At 40.9% G+C, this 27,208-nt stretch overlaps 1 protein-coding gene across 2 annotated transcripts in view; it reads left to right on the plus strand.

Annotated features, from left to right (window-relative positions):
* The window catches only part of ITGB5 (integrin subunit beta 5), a 90,980-nt gene that overhangs the window by 56,921 nt on the left and 6,851 nt on the right, over positions 1–27,208 (plus strand). For both annotated transcript variants that reach the window (XM_087711717.1, XM_087711725.1), the window contains 2 exons: positions 14,679–14,901; positions 17,120–17,223. In XM_087711717.1, coding sequence (XP_087567843.1) covers positions 14,679–14,901; positions 17,120–17,223 — 327 coding nt within the window. The remainder of the gene's footprint in view (positions 1–14,678; positions 14,902–17,119; positions 17,224–27,208) is intronic.

A 27,208-nucleotide genomic window follows, 5' to 3' on the forward strand; every position in this document is an offset into this window, starting at 1 on the left:
AATTCAGAATTTTCTATTCTGTAGAAACTTGGGAACATTTCCACTCAAAACAAACACTATTTGTTTTTCCCCCCAAGGTTTTTTATTGCAATTTTTTTACATATTTTATGAACAAAGTGATGCCCAAATGTTTTCTTTTACATTTTCTCATATACATAATCCATTTTACATCATATCTCTGTTTCCAATATCAGCTATATTATTCTCTTCCCATATCTTAAACTTATTTTCTTCTTAATACATAAACAATATCACTAATCACCCTTAATTTCTAATATCTTACAATAACATCAACTCCATCGCTAAATATGTTTCTCAAATTCCACTTTGTCTCTTAATTTAAATAATCTTCAAAGTTAAAGCAAATTGTATTTGTATCAAATGCAATGCAACTTGTACCTCATTTCCATACCTATAAAACCTGACATATATAATAAAGAACTTTGTCCCTTGCATACCTATGAATTTAAGGCATGTTTTTTTTTTAATATTGTCATGATTGAAGCTAATAAATCTTTTCCTAATTAATACTGCATTTTACACAAGTTTCATTGGCCAAAGGGCTCTCAATAGATTTATTCTGTTTGGCTGTAAAATAAAATAAAAAATCACCAAATTAACATTTTCTGTAGTATTACCATAACTTTTCAGAAACCTTTACTGTAAATTCACTCTTTAAAAGAAATGTGTTAAAATATGCTGGATGCTTTCTAAGCTAATACAATAATGCTTACTCTTCATCGTAGGTCTGTTTGTAAAGAGTGATAAAAATAGCAGAGAAGTATTTCCCCATTTGTTGTGTGAGAAGGGATCTAACTGAAGCTCGCATGAATATAGCAGGAAGAATTAAATCTCGGACAGCTTTTTTTTAAAAAAAAAGATGAAAAAGGTACCAAAGCACTATCCAGGAAACAAAGGGCTCGTTTTCAAAGGAGAAGCAACTGTCTAGCATCTGGATGAATCTGTCAACATCACGCATGAGTTGTATATATACAGATTCTGTATATACAGAATCTTTTAAATGACTGGTCTTTATCTGTGGATAATTAGAAAGCCATCTGTGGAAATGATAATAGGATGCAGGAATGGCAGCACATAACATAGCCAAATCATTTTTGGCAACCCCTGGAGTTGCCCCAGATTTAATCTTCAATGTTTGGAAGCAAATGAGGAAATGCAGCAGCTTGTTAGGGTAGAACTTTAAAAAAAAATAACAAACAAAACGGACATGTTGAATTTGCATCAGGCTCTGCTTATTTGTTTTTAAAATCCAATTTCCTCAAAAGATAAATGTCAACTGGACATTTTGCCTTCAAATCTTTGGGTGGTCATGGTTTTGTTCTGCTTTTAATTTACTTTAATATGGCTGGTCCCAAATAGGTTGTTTGCCCAGATGATTACATCAGTCTAGAAATATAAGAGAAGAAGAGGCAGAGCCTGAGGGCAGAGTCAAAAGAGGAATCAGCCTGGAAACATTACATTCTCACAAGCGATCCGCATCCAGCCCCTCTTGAATTCTGTTAATTTTTATCTAGCACCAATTTAGTGCTGACTGTCAGTTCAATGAGATTCTTGTATATAGGCATGAGCAATAAATCAGCTTAACTGGAAGTTAAGCATGGTCCTGATTCTTTGTGCCTGGCAAGAAATATTGTTTGAGCACATTAAAATACAGAATATCTCTGGAACATCAAAATCTTTGAGATCCAATCCCAAGAGGGGGGGGGAAATCCTTCCCAGTAAAATCATGACACAATTGATCCTGTAGCCGTTTCATTGATGAGGCTCCAGAAGGAGATGGCAATTACAATGATGGCAGGCGCAGAGAGGTAGGAAGGCACCCTCTGCTTCCGTTCACAATGTGTCATCTTTTCAAGGTAGTTCAGATGGGATACAAAACCATGAGTACTAACACAACCTTTATTGTAAAATTGCAGTAATATTCAAGCCTTGCAAGCCCCCTCCCCCGCCTTTACTTTACGGGAACTAGGGAGGGTCTCTTGAGACTGTTTCCTTGACCCCATCCCTCCCTCCTTTGGACTCAGATTTTATTTATTAGACTGTTGTCTCAGCTGTGGCTCCTCTTCCCATCTTCCAAGGTTATTCTCTGAGTGCATTACGTGATGCTTCCAACTTATCCATCTACTTTGGGTTATTTAAATCCAGTCAGCTAATGCACAGCATGCAGCTTGCCAGGCAATTGAGTTAATTCTTGAGTTATATAAGGCAACAAAATTCACCGAGATTTGTCGCTTCATTCCTACCGCCCATCACTTTTGCCTTCCCACAGATATGCTGACTCCTTACAAGAATATCAGCATCACTCTTAAACCCATTCTCATGTGCAAATTTATTAAATTAAGCATGGGATATATGATGAGCATTCAGGTTAAACCGAAAGATAACCTAAGATGATTCTTTGTGCTTTGTTGGCTGATTTCTCCTTATTGTTTTGGGCAACGGATGACTTCTATTGGTAAAGCCGAGGCACAAGAATTTGGAACTCTGTGCTGAGGTTGTACAGCTCTCCAAAGAAAAGTGAGCAACATATGGCCTCCAGATGTTTGTTAGCTATTGTCCCTGAGCATTGGCTAGACCAGCCAGGCTGATGAGTGAGCCCAGCAATCTTTGGAAAGCTACCTGGTCCCTCCCAGCATTAACCTCTTTGCTGATTTCTCCTGGAATGCCGGGGGGAAACAACTAAAATATTGACGATGGTTGAGCAGTACATTTTCTACTAAGACCTCGTAGCATCTTTTGTAACTGAGGATCATGTGCAGTTATACTATGTTTTAAGTAAATGACTCTTCCCTGGGACTACATAGCAAATTGTCAAAAGCAGATATTCTGAGTCTCTTAGCTGTGCCCTCTACTGGTACCTCTCATTCAGGGGTGGGCTTCAAAAGTTTTAGCAAGGGGTTCTCTGCCTAATTGTTCGGTGGGTGTGGCCATGGTGAGTGTGGCCTAGTCGGCCTCTTGCACCACGGTGTGTGGGGGTTTGCCCTCCCTGGGCTCCAGAAGCTTTTCTTGAGCCTCCAGGAGGGCGAAAACCGCCTTCCCAAGCTTCGGAGGCCCTCTGGAGGCTGGAAATGGGCCCATTTCTAGCCTTCCTGAAATTCCGTTAGGGCCATTTTTTGCCCTCCCCAAGCCTCCATGTGCATCCTGCACTTACCTGCATCTAAAATGAGCCACGTGGAAACTCCTGGGAGGGGAGGAGTGGGGTTGGCAGGGCCAGCCAGGAGTGGGATTTGGGGGTTCTCCAAACTGCACAGAGTCTTAGCTAGAAGTTCTCCTGAACCCCTGCGAACCCCCAGAAGCCTACCCCTATGCTGATTATTCAATAAGTGTCATTGTTATTGTTACTCCAAGGAGTACTAAACTCTGTCTTCTTGTGCAAACAACTTGGCTGTTGTTGGCTTATCCAATTACAGATCCAAGAATGTGCCAATGAGAGATCGGAAAAGGACGTTCTTAAGGCCCTGATGTTTGCAAGGGCTGATGACCATCTTCTTGTTCCAACTTTTCTTTCAACCCTGTTTTGCATAAGCAGACTAGAGGATAGATTTTAGTATTTAAAATTACCACAGGAGCGGCCATTTATATCTGTTTATGGAATGGCTACCATGCTCTGAACCTTTGAGGGGATTGGAGCAGTGTATTCTAGAGAACCCAACAGGCTTGGTTTCTTTACAAAGGAAAAAAAGCGTTCTTAATTAATTAATAATCACCAGTTCTTTGGCCTTCTCAGCATATAGGGATTTCTGCAATCCTGATTCTGTATTGGCACGCTCATGTGTTCCAGATCTGACAAGGCGCAGTCAGCCTCATTGTACAATGCGTGCAAAGTATGGATAATTCTGTGAACAAGTTGTTATTGAACAAAGAAATAAGTGAATCAACTTTTCACTATTTCTTCTGTGTCAAACCTATATAACCAAGGGGCCCTTTGTGTCTGTTTTTGTATTTTTCCATTGCATTGTTTATGCTGGAGATGGAAAATAATGAAGTGGAAGAATGTGTAGGTGTAGATGCGAGGGAGAGAACTGATAAAAAAGTGAGTTTCTTTTTCCAGTTAATGATATTTTTTTAAATCGTTCTCCATTGTGCTTATTCTGGAACCTTTGAATTCATTCCAGAGATAATGAAAGAAGAGGGCAAATACATTGTTACTTTTGTGCTCCTTTGTAACAATTTAAATGGGCTGTTAACACAAGTACAGTAATATTTGAAATCAGTGATCCTTTAATATGAGATGAAGTGGAATGAAAAATATGGTTTGTATGCTGGATTGAGATAGAAGCACGCCTAGTTGAATTAAATTGACATGGTGAAATGAGAAGAGAAATGTCATCCTTGCCTCCAGATAACCTGATGTTTAAACACGCATATAATAAGTCATTCTTAAATAGCACTTCTATTGTGAAGTATTGCAATTAAGACTAAAATAGAAACTGAGAAATAGAGATTGCAGAATACTTTTAACATTTGACCAAATATTTGAAAACATTGATTATTTGTCCCTGCAGGGAAAAACTGATTAATCCTATCCCAGAAAGCCTTCGTGCTTAATCTTTGCCAGGGTTAGGGTTAGGCCGCAGGGGTGGGCTGCTGGGGGTTCGCAGGGGTTCGGGAGAACTTCTAGCTAAGATTTTGTGCAGTTCGGAGAACCCCCAAATCCCACTCCTGGTTGGCCCTGCCCACCCCTCCCCTCCCAGGAGTCCCCACATGACCCATTTTGGATGCAGGTAAGTGCAGGGCATGTGTGAAGATTTGGGGAGGGTGAAAAACAGGCCTACCAGAAGTTTAGTAGGCCTCTGGAGCCTGGGGAGGCCGTTTTTGCCTTCCCAGAGGCTTGAAGAAAGCCCCTGGAGCTCGGGGAGGGAAAAAAGGTTCCACCCATCGTGATGCAGGAGGCCAACTAGGCCACACCAAAAGGGCCACACCCACCGAGCAACCGGGCAGAGATCCCCTTGCTAAAAATTTTGAAGCCCACCCCTGGGTTAGGGTTATATTCATGTTTCATTTGAGGAATAGAAACCCCACCATTCAAGGCCTTCCAAGCTTTTTCTTTACCTTCAAAGTTTAAGAAAACTTATATTTACACAAAATTATTTTTGTGTTTGAATTCCCCATACCTGATTAGACAAAGCATTTAAAACATCAGGCTAGACAAAGATCAATCTGCATGAAGATTATTTAGGCCTTCAACAGCACTTGAATGTTAAAAAAAAGCACATGAAAGGATAAAAAAAATCTTTCTATGAATTAAATTCTACAGGTAGTCCTTGATTTCCAAACAGTTCATTTACTGACACTTTTAAGTTACAACAGCACTGAAAAAAAGGCAATTTTTCACAACCATTGCAGCATCCCTGGGGTCATATGGTCAAAATTTGGGTGCTTGGCAATTGGCTCACATTTATGGGGGTCCCAGGATCATGTGATCCCCTTCTGACAAGCTATATCAATGGGGAAACATGATTCACTTAACAACAGTTACTATCTTAATAACTGCAGTGATTCACTTAACAGCTGTTGCAAGAAAAGTCATAAAATGGGACAACATTCTCTTAACAAATGTCTCACTTAGCAACAGAAATGCTGGCCTCAAATGTGGTTGTAGGTCGAGGACTACCTGTAGTATTTTGAGCCAAAGTTTTGACTTTTCTTCAGAAGTTGCCCTGTGTTCTCATTCTTGATTTCCTACCTGGCCATAGATATTAATTTTACTTTTAAAGGTACCAATAATGAACCTTCCCTTATTACAATCCTAATATTTTAAGAGTATATTGAGAATATATCATATAACAAATGATTTGTTATCTATCCATATCACATTTTTAAAAAAATAAAAGAGTGACTCTACGTATGTATTAGGGTTCACTTTATAACACGTATTGTTGATGTTCTACTGTCATTGACCTATGTTACATAGTTGGATGACTAATTAGCATCTTTTATGCCAATTAGCAAACTAGTCTATGGAGTGAAGTGAGAATATTAAATCTGTAATTAATGTATATAAACAGAATGGGATACTTTTGTAGTTGTTTCCTCTGTGCAAAATAAAAGAAAAATATTTATTTGGCCAAGTTTTATCTGATAGTTTAAACAAAATTTGAATTAAGATGCCAACAGTATGTGCCCATGTGAACAAATTGCAGAAAACCGCAGCATGAAGGTTGCCATCTTAGCTGTGTGCCAAAATCGCTTAATTTGAATTGTACATTTGACGTTTTTGGGATGTAGCCAGAGTTGGAGGAGATGAAGGGAGTGGGCCTTTTTGTGGTGCTTTGTGCATTTTAATAAGCATGAATGCATAAAAGGGGCACAGGAGGCCAAGACAATATCCTGCCAGGCTCTTGAAGGACAACAAGACAGGATAATATATTTCCAGTTTCTGTTTGCTCTTTGCTGGTGTTCATAGTAGCAGACTGCCAGCATCGATGGTGAGAATTTGGATGTTTCATTTAGTTTAGTAGAGGCAGGGTGTAATTTCGATAAATGCAATATTTCCCCCCCTAAGATCTCTAAACTCTCTCCCACCACACCCGCATCTTCTCGAAGCTTTTTGTGCTTGACTACTTCACTTTTTTCCACATTTAATTTTTTGTAATTGTGCTTGCAACATCTTTGTTAGAAAGATGATCCATCCATTAGCCCCTCCTCCATTGCATTGTGCCAGAATAAGAAAATGTTACAAAAGAATATGAATATTGTTTTATTCTTGATGCACAATGGTCACCAATTCTTAATTAAGGCTTTCTAACTTTTCTAAAAAAGAATTAGTTAACAGGTGTCCTTAGATTCTTGCTACGTCTTGCAACGGTAGTTGGTTACCATTCTTTCCTGTGGTGTGTAGTGTGACAGGATCAGCAAACACCTTCTAATAATTTAATTCCCTCCTAAATAGTTCATTGCAAATATAAATTGAGGTGTCTGTATGCCTGTCTGTATGTGTCTTGAATAATAAGAGTGACACTGTCACTCTTGAATAAGGCTGACAGCAAACGATTTCATAGAACATCAGAGTTGAAAAGGCCTTGGAGGTCTTCTAGTCCAACCAGTGGTGGGTTCCTACAGGTTCGACTGAACCGGTAGTAGCTTGGCAGCCTGGGTCACTGAAACCGGCTGTGACCCAGGCCTGCCACACCTCCAAACTGGTTTTCCTGGAGGCGCTGTAGGCAGTGCCATCCTGTTTTTTGCTCTATCAAGCGTGCATGCACATGCGGCGCATCACTAAGCGAACTGGCATTAGTGGCTGCCGGAACTCACCACTGAGTCAAACCCCTGCTCAAGAAGGAGACCCTATATCAGTGGTGTCAAACTCACATCATCACGTTTTGGGACTTTTCCCTCTTCACTAAACCGGGTGTGGGCGTGGCCAGGCCAGGAGTTTGACAGCCCTGCCCTACACCATTTCAGATAAATGGCTGTCCAGCTGAGCTGTTCAGTGTAATTATTGTGGCCTGTGTTTCTTTAAGCCAAGCACATTCCTCAAAGTTTATATCTCTCAATTTGTGCCCCTTACTAGCACTGATGACGTTACCTAGTTTGGGTAATGAAACATCTGCAAGAAAAAAGAAAGAAAGCTCAGAGAGCACCAAGGACCCCTCATGTCAACCCTGAGCTACAAGTATTCTCCTTTATAAGGAGAAATTTCCTGACACTGAGAACCGGTTTCCTTCCAGAAGTTTTAGAGGTGCTCCATCACTGGAGGTTTTTAAGAAGAGATTGGACAGCCATTTGTCCAGAATAGCATAGGGTTTCCTGCTTGGACTAGAAGACTTCCAAGGTCCCTTCCAACTTTGTTATTATGCATTCTATAATATAAATAATTGCCTATTTCTCTGTCTGCTTAACCCTTTCTAAATCAGAGCAATTAGAAATTACTTGTTGGGATTTCTTTGATACTTGTCAGTCATCAATAAAGCATAAAGCTCATCTATCAAAGGGCTTCTGAAAATACTGTATGGGTGTATAACATTTAACAACCTGATTTTTTTTAAAAAATTAATAAAATAAATGCTTTTAAGCAAATGACGAGGTTTTCTCTTTGTAGTTGAACAGCTGGAAATAGCTAATGTTTTGTTGGAATAGAAGAAGTGTTTTTGTAATGATGTTGGAAAGTGAATGAAATATCCACCAAACATTACTTAGTAAATATGATCCAAAACCAAAATAGCAGTTCTGGAAACTGCTTGGGCTATCATTAGTAGTAGGGCTGCTGCACGCACTTAAATGTTTGGGGAGAACTGTTTTGTATTTAGTGTGAGTGTGACACTTCTCTGGTGTTCATTAAAACAGCCTGGTCTTTTCCAGCTTTCTATGTGAAGATGATCCAGATTTGCTAATTAAACCCAATTTAGCTCTTAAAGCCGTGCACCTTTTTTCATATTTGCAGAGTAATGAGAAAAAAATGGGGCTGGGGTTGCTTTAATTAAGAGTAGAAAACAGCTGCTGTTGTGACAAATCCAAGTTTTTGAAACCTTGCTATATTACAGAACTAAATTGCATGCTAACTGATCCTCATTTTGAAAACATACTTTCATTTAATATTTGGAGAGGGGAGTCTACATTGTGCTTTATATCCTGTTCCAACTGAATAATGCTAAAATACTTTAATTTTGAGTGCCTGAAAGTATCGTATAAACACAAAAGGCCTATTGATTCATAAGAATATCAAGCAATATTACCTAGGTTTGGGAATTTCTGCCTTTCTTGAACTCTAAAAGTTGTTCAAATTAGTAACATATCCGAAGATAATAGGAGCTTTTGCCAGTGTGGACTTTCCCAAATATGCTGGATTATACATCTCATTTTTATACCCAGATTAACTATTTGGCCAGTCCCATGAAGACCCACAGTTTCTGTACATTTTCCAGATAATTAGTCTGGAAAAGAAGAGCAGCATACACCTAGTTGGTTGAACATTACATGAAGTGGTGGGTTGCAGATTCCGTTCCCACCAGTATGGTGGGAACGGGCTTGCCGGCGTTGCCATGGACGCGCGCAGCACGCGCATGTGTCTTGGTGCTTCTGAGAGCCTCCACAACGCTCCATCTGCTCAGTGGAGCATCGCACAGGCGCTATGCATGCTGTGCGCAGGTGCGGAAGCACGTGTACTGTTGCCAGCTGCTCTTCTGGTTTCTGACATGCATGCTAGTCTTCACGGGTGCTAGAGTGCCAGAAAACAACCCCCCAAAAAAGTCCCCAAACAGGTCATTTTCTGGGCTGGTTTCTGGGTCTAAAGCAGCCTGAAAAAGGGCTCAAAAATGACCTGAAAACAGCCAAAAACCCCAGCCAAAAACAGGCATATGTGTGCCACCCAGCTGGTCTTCAGGTTTCTGGCACTCAGGCGCACATGCACACGCATGCACATGCCTTCCGTTTTGGGTACTCGGTGCCAAAAAGGTTCTCCATCGCTGCCTTATAGTGTCTATGACAATAAAGAAGGCAGGCAAAAGTTAACAGTTTTCTCTAGCATTGATAGCCAGTGGTACCTTTGAATTGCTTTCATAATTATCATTCAGTAGTACTGATAGACTCCAATCTCCAATAGTCAAATCTTTTTTTTTAAAGTGGAGAGTTTAATAGATAAATATGGACTTGCACATTTCAAGATTTTAAAGTTGTTCCCATATCATAAATAGCCATTAGCATTCTAGTCTGTATCATTATTTATTTATAATGTACTTGGATGGTGCTATCGCTTACTTTTCGGTTTACTGTGTTTCTGACAGAAATATCTTACAGTCTAAAATTAGATTATAGCAGCAAAAAAAGGAGGAGAAGCAATTCAGATCCAAAAGTATATCTGAAATGGAAGTCCAATTTTCAGCAGAATATTCATTCTTTTCTATTACTTATTTTAGCCTGCAATCTTTCCACAGTGAGTCCGTTTGATTTTCACTTCTTAAAGATTGCAGTATTCATTCAGTTGGAAATGGATATGGTTATGTGTGTGTCTATGTGTGATTATATATATATATATATATATATATATATATATATATATATATATATATATATATATATATATATATACACACACACACACACATACACACACACACATATATACACCGTATATATATATCACACAGTGATGTGTGTGTGTATCTATCTATCTATCTATCCAAAATATATATGTATGTGTGTATACATATACCTTTATTTATTTATCAGCATAAATATAACATACATACATACATACATACATACATACATACATACATACATACATACATATATATATATATATATATATATATATACGCATACACACACACACATATACATACACACATATATACACCGTATATATATCACACAGTGATGTGTGTGTGTATCTATCTATCTATCTATCTATCTATCTATCCAAAATATATATGTATGTGTGTATATTTGTGAGTGCATGAACATGGGCATGTGGTTCACCATAAAGCAATTAGTTTAGCTTTTAACACAAAGTTTAAGTACATGGTTTGAAATATTAAGCTTCAGAATGAAGTACTTACGTGTGTGGCTAGAATGATAAAAACAATCTCATGTAAACACTTTGGAAATAATTCCTAGAATCTGTAATAGTGCTATATCTATAGTGAGATAATGGCTAGAGACATTATGTGTACACTGATGTCTTTCCTTGTTTTCTGCTTTGGATATGAAGTATTTTTTAATCTAGCTTTATATATATTATTCACTCACCCATCCACATAATCAGAAGCAGTTGTGAGCAAATACTTTTGGCAATATAGTGTGTGTATGTGTGTGTGCTGCGTGCGCGCGCACATACACACACACACACCAATATCTGAACACCTCCCTCATTGTCTGGAGATCACCTCATTTCTAAGGATTTCTACATTCACCTAAGCATAGAAACAAATAGGAAGCCAGCATGCCTCAAATCATCATTCTCCAACTTCCTCTTTCTACATAAGAATTCCTTAGTGTGCCTCATGGGCATTCCTTGGGCAAGTCAAGGGATGTACTACGCAGTCTAAATGGCCTGCTTGTTAAATGTGCCCATTGTATATAGTACTAAGGCAAGTGAGATGCTGGTAGTTGGTCATAGGAAGAAAGTATCAACAGATTGTCTTCTGGCATGCTTCCAGGTTCTTGCTGTACCCACCTGTTTTTACTGGGCTGAAATCCTTGTAAACCGCCAGTCACATGAGTGAGATGGTAGCGATACAAATAAATACATTTAATGAATAGGAAATCACCCCCACGATAAATTTTGAAATTAGACTGCATTAAAGAAAGCCAGGGAGCCTGTTTGGCTTAGTGGTGAAGGCACGAGGCTAGAAAGTTGGAAACCGTGAGTTCTAATCCTGCTTTAGACATGAAGTCCACTGGGTGACTTTGCGCCAGTCACTCTCTCTCAGCCCTACAAAGAAGGCAAATTACTTCAGAAACCTTGCCAGGAAAACTGCAGGAATTTGTCCAGGAGTCAAAACTGGCAATACCCCATCACACCAAAAAGACCAATCTTGGTGTGTAACCTTAGGAAGGCAGGTAATAGCTACAGTAGGTTTATATGGAAGAAACAGAATGCAAGACTTGGGTTTAGCCAATAAAACCTCACGGGTGAGTCATTTTGGCCTAAAACTCCTGATAAAAATTGTTTTGAGAATAAAGTACGGTATAACAAATTTTATGTCTTAAGGAAAGGTTAGGAAGAAATTAATTCAATTAAATCCTTTATATTTCCTACAGTTCCTTTTAGATGGAACCTTACTGGATTACCATTTAGAATTGACTGCAGCTTTTTCTGCAAATATAAGGAAAGGGAACTGATGACCTTTACTCTGCAAACATGTTCCATCACATCAAGTAGTTTGACAAGAACGCATCATTTTAAAGACTCTGTTACTTCCCATTCCCCTTGATATCAAGCCTTCATCACATGGCTTGTATTACAAAGCTCTAGGAAGTTATTCCTCTGGGGATAAATTGTTGCAAAATATTGTTAGTGCCAATCCTGCAAGTTTTGCAGTAGCTATTTACTTTTAGTTCTTTTTGGCGGAAAGTAAAATTTCTTTCCAACCAACAAAAAGATACTAGAGATGAAAATATTTACCACGAAGTATTTGTTAGTGCAAGACAGAAGGCAACAAATGAGACATTGGCACTGCTCTGATTTGACTATAAGCAGACTCTGGCAGCATCAGAAAATAATCCAGAATTGAAAAGAAAACATCTGGTTATGTTTTTTTTTTGTATTACGACCAGAACAACTAAGAAACTTATTGTTCTGTTTTGATATTGCACTTAACTCCTTTATAATTCCTTGTTCTTGCAAAAGTAGAGCTTAAACTTTAAATATAAGCTTTACATGTAAGATGCTAACCATTTGAAAAATGTCTCCCTTTTTCAGCAAAACATGCTTTTCCTTGGGATATTGGAAAGGGCAGCCCTAATATCAACCCCAGCCTAGGATGACAAAGAGATTTCTCCAATAACCATGTGAAATTAGATTTGGATTTGAACCAGTAAGGCTTTGGTTAAAAACAACTCAGCCTAAACATTCACTGGGCAATTTATGTTCTCCCAGCTTAAATGGAACATCTCTGTCTACACACCAATCCTGAAAGAAAAGTGATGTAAAAGAACTTACCCAACATAAACCTTTTTATATACATTTGGTACAGTGGTGGGATTCAAATTTTTTTACTATTGGTTCTGTGGGCGTGCCTTGGTGGGCATGCCATGGCTTGGTGGGCATGGCAGGAAAAGGTTACTGCAAAATCCCCATTTCCTCCCAATCAGCTGGGACTCGGGAGGCAGAGAATAGATGGGGGCGGGGCCAGTCAGAGGTGGTATTTACCAGTTCTCCAAACTACTCAAAATTTCCACTACCCATTCTCCAGAACTGGTCAGAACCTGCTGAATACCACCTCTGATTTGGTAGATAAAATAACTGGAAAAGCGTTTTCCTCAGGGCTGAAAACATGATGACTTGGCCCATTGTCTTCTTCCAAAGGTTTATGTTGGGTAAGTTCTTTTACACCACTGTTCTGGGCCCATAATTTTGGAGTATATCCACACTGAATTCAGTGGGAGTTCTGAGTAGATTTATGCTAAGTCCTCGACCTGCAACCAATCATAAAGTCCTCGACTTATGACCAGCTGCAGATCCTCGACTTATAACTGACAGCCGGCAACAGCCAAGCTGCGCCTGATTGGCTAAAGCACGGCTGGATGAGCACGGGCTCCCAGAAGCACTCCCATTGGTCGCCCTGCTTGACAGCTCCGTATAAATAGCTGTCAAGCAGGGTGAGGTGCTGAATTCTGTTTGTACATAGTTCTTGCTCTGTTTGCAATAAACCACTGTTCAACTTACCTCCGCCGCCTCACGTCTCGTCCATCCTTCGATCTTTTACAATGTAGATAGAATTGTATTATTTGAAAGAGAAGACCTCTGTAGGCTTTCTTTCTACAGAATCACATTCTGATTATTCAAGTAATTTCTTGGTTTGGAAACCTAAAAACTACCATCAACTTTTTAAAGCACTGTGGATAATACATATATTTTAAAAATGATCTACATGGATCTTTCGGGGGACATGTTATTCTCTTGTTTCTGAGGGAAAGGTTGAATAAATTGACCACTTGCCACCTGAAGCAATAGTGGAGAAACAAGTCTCTCTGTTATGAAATGTAGATACCAACCATATATTTCCCCCCCCCCCCCCGTTTAGTTGCCTTCAGTTTGTTTTCATGCTCAGTTTTGTGCTTAGTCATCTCTGTTTCTAATCCAGTTAATGTCTTCTGCTGCCACCACTATTTTTCTTTTTTTTCTTTTTGTGTGTATCTTTGAGCCAGTCTTGTCTCCTAGTAACCCACTGGATAACTCTATGCAGTTTTCTTGGCAATGTTTTCAGAAGTACTTTTCCTTTAACTCTGTTCTAGGACTGAGAGAGAGAAAGAGAAAGAGATGGGTCCAAAGTCAACCAGTTGACTTTGGACCTAAGACGCGACAATCTCCTGGTTTTTAGTCAGGTGCTCTTAACTACTAAACCAAACTGGCTCTCAATGTTACTACTACAACATGAATGTATAAAGTATATTATGTCTTTTTTATCTCATAAGATAATGATCTTAGAAGAAGTTATAGATCAGGTGTGTCAAACTTGATTTCATTGAGGGCCGCATTATGGTTATGTTTGACCTCGGGGTGTGTGGCCAGCTTGACATCACTTGTGTCAGGATCACCTGTGGTGGCCCGAGTGCTCTGTCAGCGAAAATGGGCTCCCAAGCTCCGTTTTCAGCTGCTACTGCCTCGTGCAACCCTCTGCCAGTGAAAAGGGAGCTTGTGAGGGATTCACATGGCCCTTACAAGCTCCATTTTCACTGGCAAAAGCACCATGGGCCGGTCCCAAGGGCCAGATTTAAGCACTCTGCAGACTGGATCTAGCCCTCAAGCCTTGAGCTTGACACCCCTGGTATAGATGAAGTAGCAAAGTGTGCCCCAAAGCCCCGAATAATTCCATAACAATTAAATGAACTTTAACGAATACAAATACAAGATCATTGGATGAGGGGTTATGTTGATGATTGAATATGTCTCTTTCTATTTCTGAATCAGATTTTAAGAGAGCATCTGGAACTGTGGCCCATTGCATTGGCAACGCAAATGATTGTTTTTCCTTTGTGTAACTCATATTTAGGTCATGGAGAATGCCACTGTGGGGAATGTAAGTGCCACAACGGCTATATTGGGGATAACTGCAACTGCTCAACGGACACAGGCCGGTGTCTTTCTAACGATGGCCAAATGTGCAGTGGCCGAGGCAACTGCATCTGTGGAAAATGCCAATGCACTGAACCTGGAGCTTTTGGGGAGACTTGTGAAAAATGTCCCACCTGCCCAGGTGTCTGCAGTACTAAAAGGTATGTGCCAATATCTAGATTCAAAATCACTCAAAGAGCAATGTCATAACATGGGGTGGGGTTTTTTTTTTGGTTTCTTGGCTGCATTACTGTCTTTCCAATCTGAACACCGGTAATCCTCAATTTACAACTATTCATTTAGTGACTGTTAGTGAAAGTTACAAAGACGCTAAAAAAAGTGACTTATGACCATTTTTACACTTACAACCATTGCAGCATCCCCATGGTCATGTGATTAAAATTCAGACGCTTGGCACCTGGCTCATATTTATGACAATTACAGTGTCTTGGGGTCATGTGATTACCTTTTGCAACCTTCTGACAAGCAAAGTCAATGGGGAAGCCAGATTCACTTAACAACTATGTCACTAACTTAACAACTGCAGCAATTCACTTAACAACTGTGGCAGGATAGGTTGTAAAATGGGCCAAAACTCACTTAACAAATATTTTACTTTGCAACGGAAATGTTGGGCTCAATTATGGTCGTAAGTTGAGGACTACCTCTACTTCTGCAAGTACAAAAAAATGTGCTGATTATCAAAGCATGACAGAGATTACTGTAAAGGAGATCATTTCTAAAGTGCTTCGTAGGGTGAATGTTGGGGCTTGGCTTTTCAATTAAAAAAACCTCTTAACAATAGAACATGGAATAGAACTTTCCCCGGGGCTCATATGTTTGTCATTTGCTTATCTTCTCTCATTCTGCTCCAATAGTTCAAGATCCACGTAATGGAATCTGATTGACTAACTTTGCTTCAGATCTGTAACCCTTTATCCAAGTTGGAAACAGCATAGTGTTCATACATTGAACCTTGTCAGAAATCCCAGTTTGTTTAGCTCTGCACAGCTGAGAAAACCAAGTAATGAATGAAGATATGATAAGTCACTAGTATACTATGTTCTATTTTGCTTAATACAACCCCTACCCTGCATTTCTATCCTTAGTTCCAATTTTATTTAGCCTCAAATTATTAAAAACAAAACAAAACACCAGTTTGGGACTATTCCAAGGAATTGTTCCTTAAAGCAAGTCCTCTCTTGAATGATTTCTCTTTGAAGTGCCTTTATCCTTTTTATGAATATTCTTAAAGGGAGGCTAACCAAGCTGAAATCACTTCCTGGAAAGATTTAACAGTCAAACAATACATAATTTATGTAGATTAAGCAGAATTAAAAACATCAAAACAGCTTTGTTTGAGATAATATTGTGGTACACATTATACTATATGTTAAGAATGTTCTTGACCCACACATCAGCAGCTGGCCCGTTTTATCCGATGGAAGATGTTCAAAAGAACACAAATGTTACAATCTGGTGGGTCTTCTGTAGAAGCATAGTCCTGTCACAAAGCTGAATCTAAATTTGAACCGACTCTAGAACAGCAGTAGGGAACGATGGTCCCTTTATGACTTATGGATTTCAAATCCCAAAATTCCTGATTTGCTGGCTCAGGAATTCTGGGAGTTGAAGTCCACAAGTCATAAAAGGATCATAATTCTCCACCCCTGTTCTAGAGCAATAGTTTGTCAGGGCAGTGGTGGAATTCACTTACCTTCCCTACCTGTTCGCAAATGTGAGCGCACGTGCCATGTCTGCACATGCGCACCGCCTTCTACACCTGCTCAGTGCTCACGCATTACATTGGGGTGGGTGGGTGGAGCCTCCCACAGCTGCCACTACCAGTTTGCCTGAACCGGAGAGAACCAGCTGAATACCACCTGTGTCAGGGCCATTATTACTTTAAAGAAGGGACTCATTCAGAGTCCTGGTGCTACAGTTAGAATATCAAGACTCATTTCTCCTTTATTCTCCGTCATGTGTTGAATTAGGGCTCTCTAAACTTGGCAACTTCAATATAGACTTCAACTCTCAGAATTCCCCAGCCAGGATGGATGGCTGAGGAATTTTGGGAGTTGAAGTCCACAAGTCTTAAAATTGCCAAGTTGGAGACCCCTGTGTTAGATGTTGAACTCAAGGGAATATTCACTTGAATTTGTAATATTGATATAATTATAATAAAAACCTATTTTGAGTTGGAATATTTGAAGCCCATTCTTCTCTTTGCATTTTGTAACAGCCACAGGGGTAAATTTATTTGCGAATGCTGTAATATGTAGTCTATATCAAAAGAGATTCTATTTTCCAAAAAAGTCTCGTTATCATGTTTTAAATGTGATTTGAAGATCACGATTATCAACGATTCTTCCTTCCCAGAGACTGCATTGAGTGTATCCTGTTCAACTCAGGAAGGTTGGCTGATAACCAAACCTGCCAAAAAAACTGCCGGGATGAAATAATAACGCGAGTAGATTTTCTCAGTAAGTACCACCAAAGTGAAAACAATGGAAACATTGCACATATAAAATGTGTGAATCATAGGTGCATTTCTGACAACAGGGAGAACACTTGAGCAAAGCTGCCATAATTTGTTTTTAATGCCGTAAATTCTTGGCTCATTTAAATGGGATTTTTTTTTAGCCTTTTGTGCTGTTCAGTAACTGGAGGAAGCTTCCTGAAGTATTTAGAGTCCTTTGCGTGACAATAACAGAAGTAAACACTGCATTCATTGTTTATTAAATCTATTTATATAGCCATCTATTTGATACAAAACAAACAAGGAATAAGGCACACAAATCATTAAAAAGCCCTTAAGCCAAGAAACGTGCCCCTGTATTGCACACCTGTAGCATAAGATCTAGCACAGAACCAAGTCTTCAGGACCCTGCAGAAGGCCAGCAAGGTTGGGGCCAGCCTAATCTCTGGAGAGATTATGTTCCAGAAGGTGGATACAGTGGCAGAAGGGACTCTTATGGGGCTTGGCCAACTAACACTCCTTGGCTGACGGTACCCTCTTGCCAGATCACATAGGACAGATGGGAGAGTCAAGTAAAGGCTGATGTCTCTTATGTTTCCACCTAATTGAATATTGGACCGCAGAATGTTGAGAGATTTTTGTTTGCCATAAACCAGTGATGGCGAACGTTTTCGGCACTGAGTGCCCAAACTGGAATGTGCATGTATGCCTGCGCATGTGCGCGCCCCGGAGCCCCAGAAGCTCAAAGGCCAGCTGCCACGACTCCTTCACTTAATAACCAAGAAAGAAACCACTCAACTCCATTTTGCAGAATTAAGTGTACTTTTACTGATTATAAGTAATGAGAAGCTAAGTAAAGCTGGATCTGAGCAAAAGAGTGCAAAAGCATTAGATATCAATACATGATTCATTCCCCTCCCCTTGGTACCCCAGTCCATAGTCCAATCATATATCTCCACAACTGTCAGGTCGAGACATCTTCAAAAATCATTATCAGGTTGGTATGCCGGATAGTTGGCCTTGGCGGGAAACTCCTCTCCTTCCACATGAGCAAACGAATGGAGAGAACAACTCCCAATTAACAGTCCTCCTGTACAGATTACTTCCCTCACCCAAATACCATGCTCTTCCTCCCCGTTTCAATGGCAGCCAAAAAAGCAAGCAGCAAAACAGAGGTTGACATCCGGCCCTCCTCCAGAAAAAGGATGATCACCCCTGTAGAAACGAAAGAACACAGACAAATGGACGAACAACAAAGGGATGGGGAAAGAAAAGAGAAATCAATCGAGGTCAAGGCTTGTCCAGGTAGGCAGAGTAGAATTTACGAAGAAGTCAAGGAGCCTGCACATGGGACTTATCGACCCATTCAGCATGAGAGGGAGGGAAATGCTTCCAGGTCACATTGAACGCGGTTTCTAAGCGTCCAAAATTTCTTTAATATCAAAATGCTGTTCACCCTCAATCAGGAGCGGTGCGGGCGGAGCCACCAAAAGACCCCGCAATGGAGAAGTGGAGAAGGCTTCAAGAGATTGACATGAAACACCGGGTAAACACGGTTGAGATATTTAAGCAGTTCCAGATGTACAGACACAGGGTTGATGACCTTTATAATCGGGAACGGGCCAACATACTAGTTAGTCTAATTTCTTAGACTTTTGAGAGGTTCGGAGAAATTTGGTGGATAAATATACACGATCACCAACCTTATACTCCCTTGCCTTCTCCCTCTTTTTATCCGCCTGCTTCTTATGTGCTTGATGTGCCGCATCCAGCGCTTGGTACGCCAAAGGCCATATCTCCCGGAGCTGGTCACTCCACTCGGAAAGGGACAGCACTTGTGGTTTTTCTCGAGGTATCTCGGGATAGGCACAAAATCATGTCCGTACACCACGTTGAAGGGCGTAAATCCCGTGCTACTGTGTGCCGAGTTGTTATACGCCACCTCAGCATGAGGCAACAATTCCACCCAATTATCCTGCTGGTAATTGATTAAACATCAGAGATACTGTTCCAGTACCGAATTAGTCCTTTCACATTAGTCCCATTAGTCTGAGGGTGGTGGGTGGAGCTTAACCCTTGGGCGGAGCCTATCAACTTCAAAAACTTTCCAAAACAAGGAGGTAAATTGCACCCCCCTATCCGAGATGATGCGAACCAGTACTCCATGCAGTCGATAGACATGTGTAATGAACAACTTAGCTAGGGACTTAGCGGAAGGGATCTTGGAACAAGGACAAAATGAACCTGCTTGGAGAACAAGTCAGTAACCACCCAAACCACTGTATTTCCTTGACTGTCTGGTAATTCAACAATGAAATCCATAGAGATCTCCTTCCATGGTGCCTCAGGACGGGCCACTACCTGGAGCAATCCTTGAGGCTTCCCTGATGGTTGTTTTGCCGCAGCACAAGTAGGGCAACTAGCTACATAAGACTCAATGTCTTTTTTTAATGAGGGCCACAAAAACTGTCTCTTGATGAGATGCAGGGTTTTCACAAAACCAAAATGTCCAGCCATGCGTGAGTCGTGAGCACGTTGAAGGACCATGGCTCTAATAGTCGCAGGAACATACAATTTAGCTCCGATCCAAGTCATGCCATCTTTCATGGTGCATTCATCTGTATGTTGGTGAAACCACTCATCAACTTCAAGGGCTTTCTTAAGTTTTGCAATAAGGTCTTGTGTGACTTCTAAATTGGAAGTGGTTTTGCTTCTGGTGACAACCAGAGCTGTGAGGCTTCTCGTTGGCATGACAGGTTGGACAACACTAAGCTTTGAACTGTTATATTGAGGAAGTCTGGACAAAGCATCAGCCATAAAATTTTTCCCTCCTGGGATATATTTCAAAGTGAAATTGAATCTATTGAAGTGTTGTGCCCATCTCATTTGTTTGGGGGATAGTTTTCGGGGTTTTTTCAAAGCCTCCAAGTTTTTGTGATCAGTCCATACCTCAAAAGGGTGTTTTGCCCTCTCCAAAAAATGACGCTAGGTCATCAAGGTCCACCTGACAGCAAAAGCTTCCTTTTCCCAAATAGCCCATCGTCTCTCAGTCTCTGTTAGCTTTCGAGAAGTATAAGCGCAGGGTTGCAACTTCCCATGTGCATTTGTCTGAAGTAGCACTGCCCCTACTGCAACATCACTAGCATCCGCCTGGACTACAAAAGGTGAATCCATGTCCGGGTGTTTCAGGACTGGTTCAGCTGCAAACAGGCTTTTTAATTTCTCGAACGCAGCTTGGCATTCCATAGTTCAGTTCAAGGGTTTACCCGGTTTGGGTCTTGCCTCCCCCTTTGATTTCAGGAGGTTTGTAATTGGCAAGGCAATCTTGGCAAAAGAAGGAATAAATTGACGATAGAAATTAGCAAAACCTAAGAAACTTTGCAATTGTTTGCCTGTGCGGGGGGCCGCCCATTCGGTGACTGCTTGAACCTTTGCTGCGTCCATTTCTATTCCCTCGTGAGAGATGCGATACCCCAGGTAATCTACTTTCTCCTGATGAAATTCGCATTTAGATAATTTAGCATATAGTTCTGCTGCACGAAGCTTTTTGAGTACTGTGCGAACAAGTTTCACGTGTTCTTCACGTGTTTCCGTGTAAATAAGAATATCATCCAGATAGACCATCACGCCTTTGTAAAGGTGGTCATGTAAAACCTCATTAATTAATTGCATGAAAACAGCCGGCGCCCCCTGCAGTCCAAATGGCATAACTCGAAATTGAAAACAACTGCAATTAAATGCAGTTTTCCACTCATCCCCCTCCTTCATTCTGACACGGTAGTAGGCCTCTCATAGATCTAACTTTGTGAAAATCCTCCCTTTACCCAGCTGGGCCAGCATGTCCTTCATCAGTGGTAAAGGGTAGAGATTTTGGACACATACTCCGTTCAGGTTTTTAAAATTCACACATAGACGAAAGGAGCCATCTTTCTTTTCTCTGAATAAGACCGGAGCAGCCACTCGGGGTCTAGCTGGTTCAATGAAACCCCTTTCCAAATTTTTGTCAATGAATTTCCTCAGTTCGGCCATTTCTCTAGGGATCATTGAGTAAATTTGAGGCTTAGGGAGTTTTACACCAGGGAGAATGTCAATGCTGCAATCAGTGGGTCTGTGTGAGAGTAATTTATCTGAAGATTTCTCACTGAAAACATCTCTCAGGTCCCAGTATTCTTTTGGGATTTTTTCCTCCCTTTCAATTTTTTCTTGTCCCCTGGCTGCTAGGTTGGGGTCTGGCTTATTCAGTTCAGGAACCCCTTCTTCCCTTTCAGGGGGCGTAGCAGACCAGATGCATAACCAACCTTTTCTCCAATTTATGTGTGGGTTCCACTTACGCAGCCAGGGCAATCCCAATATAAGGGATTGGTCCATTCCTGGAGCTACAATAAATCTTATTGTTTCTTGGTGGGTTCCCATCCACATCTCAATAGGCTCAGTAACAAAATGAGCAGGGCTCCCTCCCGCAATAGAGCCATCCAATTGGCAAAATGCAATTGGGATTTTTAAAGTTTTTAGCTTCAATCCCAATTTCTCTACTATTTCCAGGCTCATAATGCATCGTGTACAACCGGAATCTAAAAGAGCTAGAATTTTCTCCCGTGCGCCAGAAGAGGGCACTCTAAGCTCAACTGGAATAGTCATGGGTCCTGAATGGGAACTTACCCAGCATTCCTCATCATCAGAGTCACTTCCTTCCGAAGAGCTGGGGGTTTCACCTCCTCCTTCCACAGGGTTGAAATGCTAAGAAGGTTCCTCCTCTTTCAAGGCAGATTCTTTCCTCTTGCTGGGAGGTTTCTCCAGCCTCTTCTCTTTCCGAGGGGGTGGGGTTTTTTGGTTCATCTTGACCCGGCAATTCATGGCACAATGCCCCTCCTTCCCACAGCAGAAGCACACAAAGGGTTTGGGCTTGCTTGCAAATCCACCTTTTCCCCCTTTCGGAACTCTTGGGTGGGGTTGGCAGGGGGGGATTCTTTGCCCTCACTTTCCCCTTTGTAATTCAGCCTGGCCAAGTCAATTTCCATATCAGTGGCTGCTTCATACCAGGGTTGCAATCTACGGGGAGGTCTCCTGTTCACACAATGCTGGTAAATCTCTTTGTTTAACCCATCAGCGAAATGGTCTAACAATGCTTCTTCAGACCACACCCTCATATAAGCTGACAGCTGCCGAAATTCTTGTACATAATCAGCTACTGGCCGTTTCCCCTGGGTAAGAGTTGTAAATTTAATTCTGGCTCTTCGCTCTGTGAGGGACTCATCAAAGAGTTTCCTCAAAGTGGTCATAAACCCATTAAAGTATCTCAAAAGTGGGGAGTCGGCATTGTGCAACCGCACCATCCAATCTGCCGCTTATTTCTCCAAAGCCATCAATATAACTCTTACCTTGGCTTCATCAGAACCCAGTTCATCGCCATACATCTGCATGTAGTTTCACAGTTGAACAAGAAAAAGACCTAACTCTTTTGGTTCTCCTCCGTATTTTACACTTAAAGGAAGAACCTTAGCCATCTGGCGTCTGCGGGCCCCCCCCTCTTGGAATGTTTCTAGCCACGGTGATTGGGGTTGGCGCTAGGTCATCTTGTTCAACTCCCCCTTCGACCCCTCCAGTCTCTCTCAGGTCAGGCAAGATATATTTTCTCTCTGTCTCTGCCTCAATTTCTCTCTCCATTCCACTCTCACAAGTCTGGCATCTCTCCCACGCCCCTTCGAGAAGTTTCATGGCTTGGGACATCATAAGATTTTTCTCCTTAGGATCCCGCTAGTCAGCTGCTGGTTTTCTGGGTCTCCTCATAGTAATCCCAGTCAAAGGTTCTTCAGGATCCTCTTTCTGTCCCACTCCCCAAGTCCACCTGGGTCGAACAGATCGTTCTTCCAACTGCAGGCCAGCCATCTGCTCCACCACAGAAGGGCCTGCAGCTGCTCCCATATCTTCTTCTTGATCACTGCCCTGGTGGGACATTCTTCAGCGTTTGGGTGCACCCCCCTCGGAAGGTGTCAGCTCCGGGATGGGTGCGAGGTGAGATCCAGCTTAATGTCTTGATTGGACTATGGACTGAGGTACCAAGGGGAGGGGAATGAATCATGTATTGATATCTAATGCTTTCATGCTCTTTTGCTCAGATCCAGCTTTGCTTAGCTTCTCATTACTTATAATCAGTAAAAGTACACTTAATTCTGCAAAATGTAGTTGAGTGATTTCTTTCTTGGTTATTAAGTGAAGGAGCCGTGCCATAAAGCTGGATCTGAGCAAAAGAGCGTGAAAGCATTAGATACATGATTCATTCCCCTCCCCTTGGTACCCCAGTCCATAGTCCAATCATATATCTCCACAACTGTCAGGTGGAGACATCTTCAAAAATCATCATCAGGTTGGTATGCCGGACAGTTGGCCTTGGCGAGAAACTCCTCTCCTTCCACATGCGCAAACAAACGGAGAGAACAACTCCCAATTAACAGTCCTGTACAGATTACTTCCCTCACCCAAATACCATGCCCTCCCTCCCCGTTTCAATGGCAGCCGAAAAAGCAAGCATCAAAACAGAGGCTGACACCAGCTGGCTAGTGCGCATGTGCACACCGAAAAACAGAAGAGCAGCTGGCGATGGCACGCATGCCCACAGAGAGGGCTCTGTGTGCCAACTCTGGCACGTGCCCCATAGGTTCGCCATCACAGCTATAGACTGTCGAAGCAGAGAGTTCTGCATTGAACGGCCCTTAGTGCTCATTTATGTTCCACTGCCTCAATCCAGCACCTTTCTGGATTGTTTAGGACTCAGTGATGACAGACCTTTTCAGCACCAAGTGCCCAAACTGGAACGTGCAGACATGCATGTGCACATGTGTACACAGAAGAGCACCAAAAACCCAAACACCAGCTGGCTGGGTGTTTTTTGGCCATTTTTTGCTGTTTTTCGGACTGTTTTTGGCCATTTTTTCTGGCTTCTTTTCAGGCCATTTTCCAGCACTCCGGTACCTGAACAAAGCCCAGCTGGCTTGCGCACATGTGTGTGCCGGAAACCAGAAGAGCAGCTGGCGATGGCATGTTTGGCCACATAAAGGGCTCTGCATGCCACCTCTGGCACGCGTCCCATAGGTTTGCCATCACAGGTTTAGGTGATATTTGTGGATGTGCACAGATAATATCCAAACAGAGGTGAGGCTAGATGACATTTTTGGTCTATTCCAATATTGAGTTTAAATATTTTAATGTTTGAGAATGTTCAAAGGTCAACTCAGTTGTCTTTAAAAAGAATGGCTTCATCTTTTTTTTTCTTACCTATTGTTTGTTCAGACAATTCTAGTGTTGCTCTTCATACATGCATGACTTCTGTTTCTTCGACTCATTCTTCACTCTTCCATTGACACAAGCAACAGTATTTGCTAATGTAAATGTTTTGCAATACTCTTTTCTTTCTTTAATCTACGATAGACATGTTTCTATCGCTCTTGAGGGCAAGGGTGAATTTGACATTCCTTTGGCTATTTGCACAGGGTTTTAATATCAATTCTGCTTTCAGTCTTTTGAAGAAAATATCTTTCTTCATCCACAAGTGCAGTAGAGATTTTGCGGCAGCATATTTTAATAATGACTTTACCTGGAACATCTAGCTGAAATCTTCCTTTTTCTGTAAATATAAAAGTGAACAAGTTTTAAACTTCATTTCCAATAGCTGAATGTAGATAACCCTAAATGATAGCCTTTAGATTAAGGCTGTTTTCTAAATTCACATGTTTAAGCTCTGCAAAGATAACCTAGCTAAATATTGTGCTGGCTTGCACAGAAAGGCCTTCCAGTACAAGAAGAAAATTGCAAATCGTTCAAAGGCCAAATCTACAGAATTATTTCCTTATCTGCCCTACTGGCAGAATACTAAATATAACATATTTTTCACATCTGGTTTGGTCCTTGGAGATGGAAGCACCAGCTTTTGGGAGACAGTTGTAGTTGGATGAGCTATATGAAGAAATAAGAGAAGAAAAAATAGGATAATTACAATCAATGAATCGCAGTTTAATTTGGAATGGTATTTGTAATAGCATTCCACAAGAGAAGCACAGTTAACATTACAAAGAAAGATACACAGTGCTTGGGATGTTTGGCCAAAACTCTGCCCAGTTCATTATTGTTTCATTTGAATTGCGGTGGTATAGTGGTTAAAATTTAGTATTTTAGGCTGACTCTACTCACTGCCAGCAATTCGATCCTGAACGGCTCAAAGTTTGACTCGGTCTTCCATTCCTCCGAAGTCAGTAAAATGACGACCCAGATTGTTGGAGGTAATCTGTAAACCACTTAGAGAAGGTTGTAAAACACTAGGAAGTGGTATATTAAGTCTACATGCTATGTCAATTGTATTTTAAATGCACATTTCTAGAATAATGCACCCAAAACTTTTGATTTTATAGGCAACAAGAGTTCTGCATAAACCAAAGGGAATGCAATAGTGCCCAGAGAGTATATGAATAAACAGAATCTAGGCTAGCCTTTGCCTTGTGATAAAATCTTTGCTGAATTTATCAAATACCTACCATCTAATTTTTCATGTTTTGTACAGCTAATCTTGTTTCTGGGTATTATAAAGGAGGAAAATGATCTTAAATTACCTGCAAGAATTTATAGAATTTGAACCACCCATGCCACATTCTTTTATTGTGTAACTCACTCTATAAATTTTATGCATTTTGAAAAAACATACAGAGAATGAAGTGGGACTTGTTCACCAATCTCCTTCTGCAGATAATCAGTGGTTATAAGTAGATAGTTGAATACTACGTGTACATTGTTCACATACTGATCTTAAAACATCCTTGGTAGTAAGACTAAAGAGCCACTGCTGGTTAAATTTATATCTGCCTGTGTAGAAAAATGTATTATTTTATATAACAAATAACAATACATTTAATAAAGAATAGAGTAGCTTCTTATATCTGTTGGCAAAATGTTCACATAATAATGAACCCGCTTTTGTGGGGGAGAGTTGCAGTGGTTTCAAAGGGCTTAATTTATTAGGTACTATATTGAGAACCACATGGTACATATTTCCTCTCCTGACAGTGAGTGGTCCTTGATGCTCTTGGCTGTTTTCTTGCAGATGTTTCATTACCCAATTGATGATGTTACCTAGTTCGGTAATGAAACATCTGCAGGTAAACAACCAAGCTCAGAAAACACCATGGACCCCACAGTTAAATCCTGAGCTAAAAAATGTTCTCTTCCATAAATACAGTTGTTTTGTTCTCTGCCTTCCTAAAATACAACTTTTCCCAATGGCATTTCCATTGCAGTTTGAGTTTGTATGAACTAAGACTGAATGGGAATCCACTATTGTTCATAAAGTTCCGTGTTTGTTTTGCAAGAACTCTTAGAATCCTGCAGGATTCCTTTAGGGAAACGATGAGAACTTGCCAAAGATCCACTGAGCTTCAAAAGCAGTGAGTTCGGTGCCAAGTGCCATGGGAGCAATCAATTTATAATTTCATTGAGATGTTTGGATCTCTATGTGCTCAGTCTGCTTGCCAGCTCCTATTTGTCAAGTAGCAAGGGCTCACCCAGTGTTTAGATGAGCAGAAAAAAAATTGAGTCCTCAACCTGGGGTCACTATAGGAACAGACACAACATACTGAAGAATATTTAAATGACCTCTTTATTTATATAAAGATTGCCCAGATTTGCAGACAAGTGGTACTCTGTGGAAGTGTGGTAAAATAATGGCATTATCAACTATTTGTCATCCAATTCAATCCATATAGGCTAAGCCCTACTTTACCTGTAGAACTGATGCCTCCTTGAGTCTGCTCCATGCTTTGAGCACTGTTACTGGATTTGTTCACAATCTCATTATAGGTACTTTTAATATCCTCAATTCTGTTTTTTTTGTTTAAATCGGGGTTTCAACCTCACGGGCCGCAAGCTGGATGCATCACGCACTGGCCACGCCCACCCACATTTTAGCAAAGGGGGAGTCGCGATACGTCGCATGACAACAATGTGAT

The sequence above is a fragment of the Thamnophis sirtalis genome, unplaced genomic scaffold, assembly GCF_051295495.1.
Source record: "Thamnophis sirtalis isolate CommonGarterSnake01/CBP01778 unplaced genomic scaffold, rThaSir2_p1.2 scaffold_1, whole genome shotgun sequence".
In the NCBI taxonomy this organism is placed as follows: Eukaryota; Metazoa; Chordata; class Lepidosauria; order Squamata; family Natricidae; genus Thamnophis; species Thamnophis sirtalis.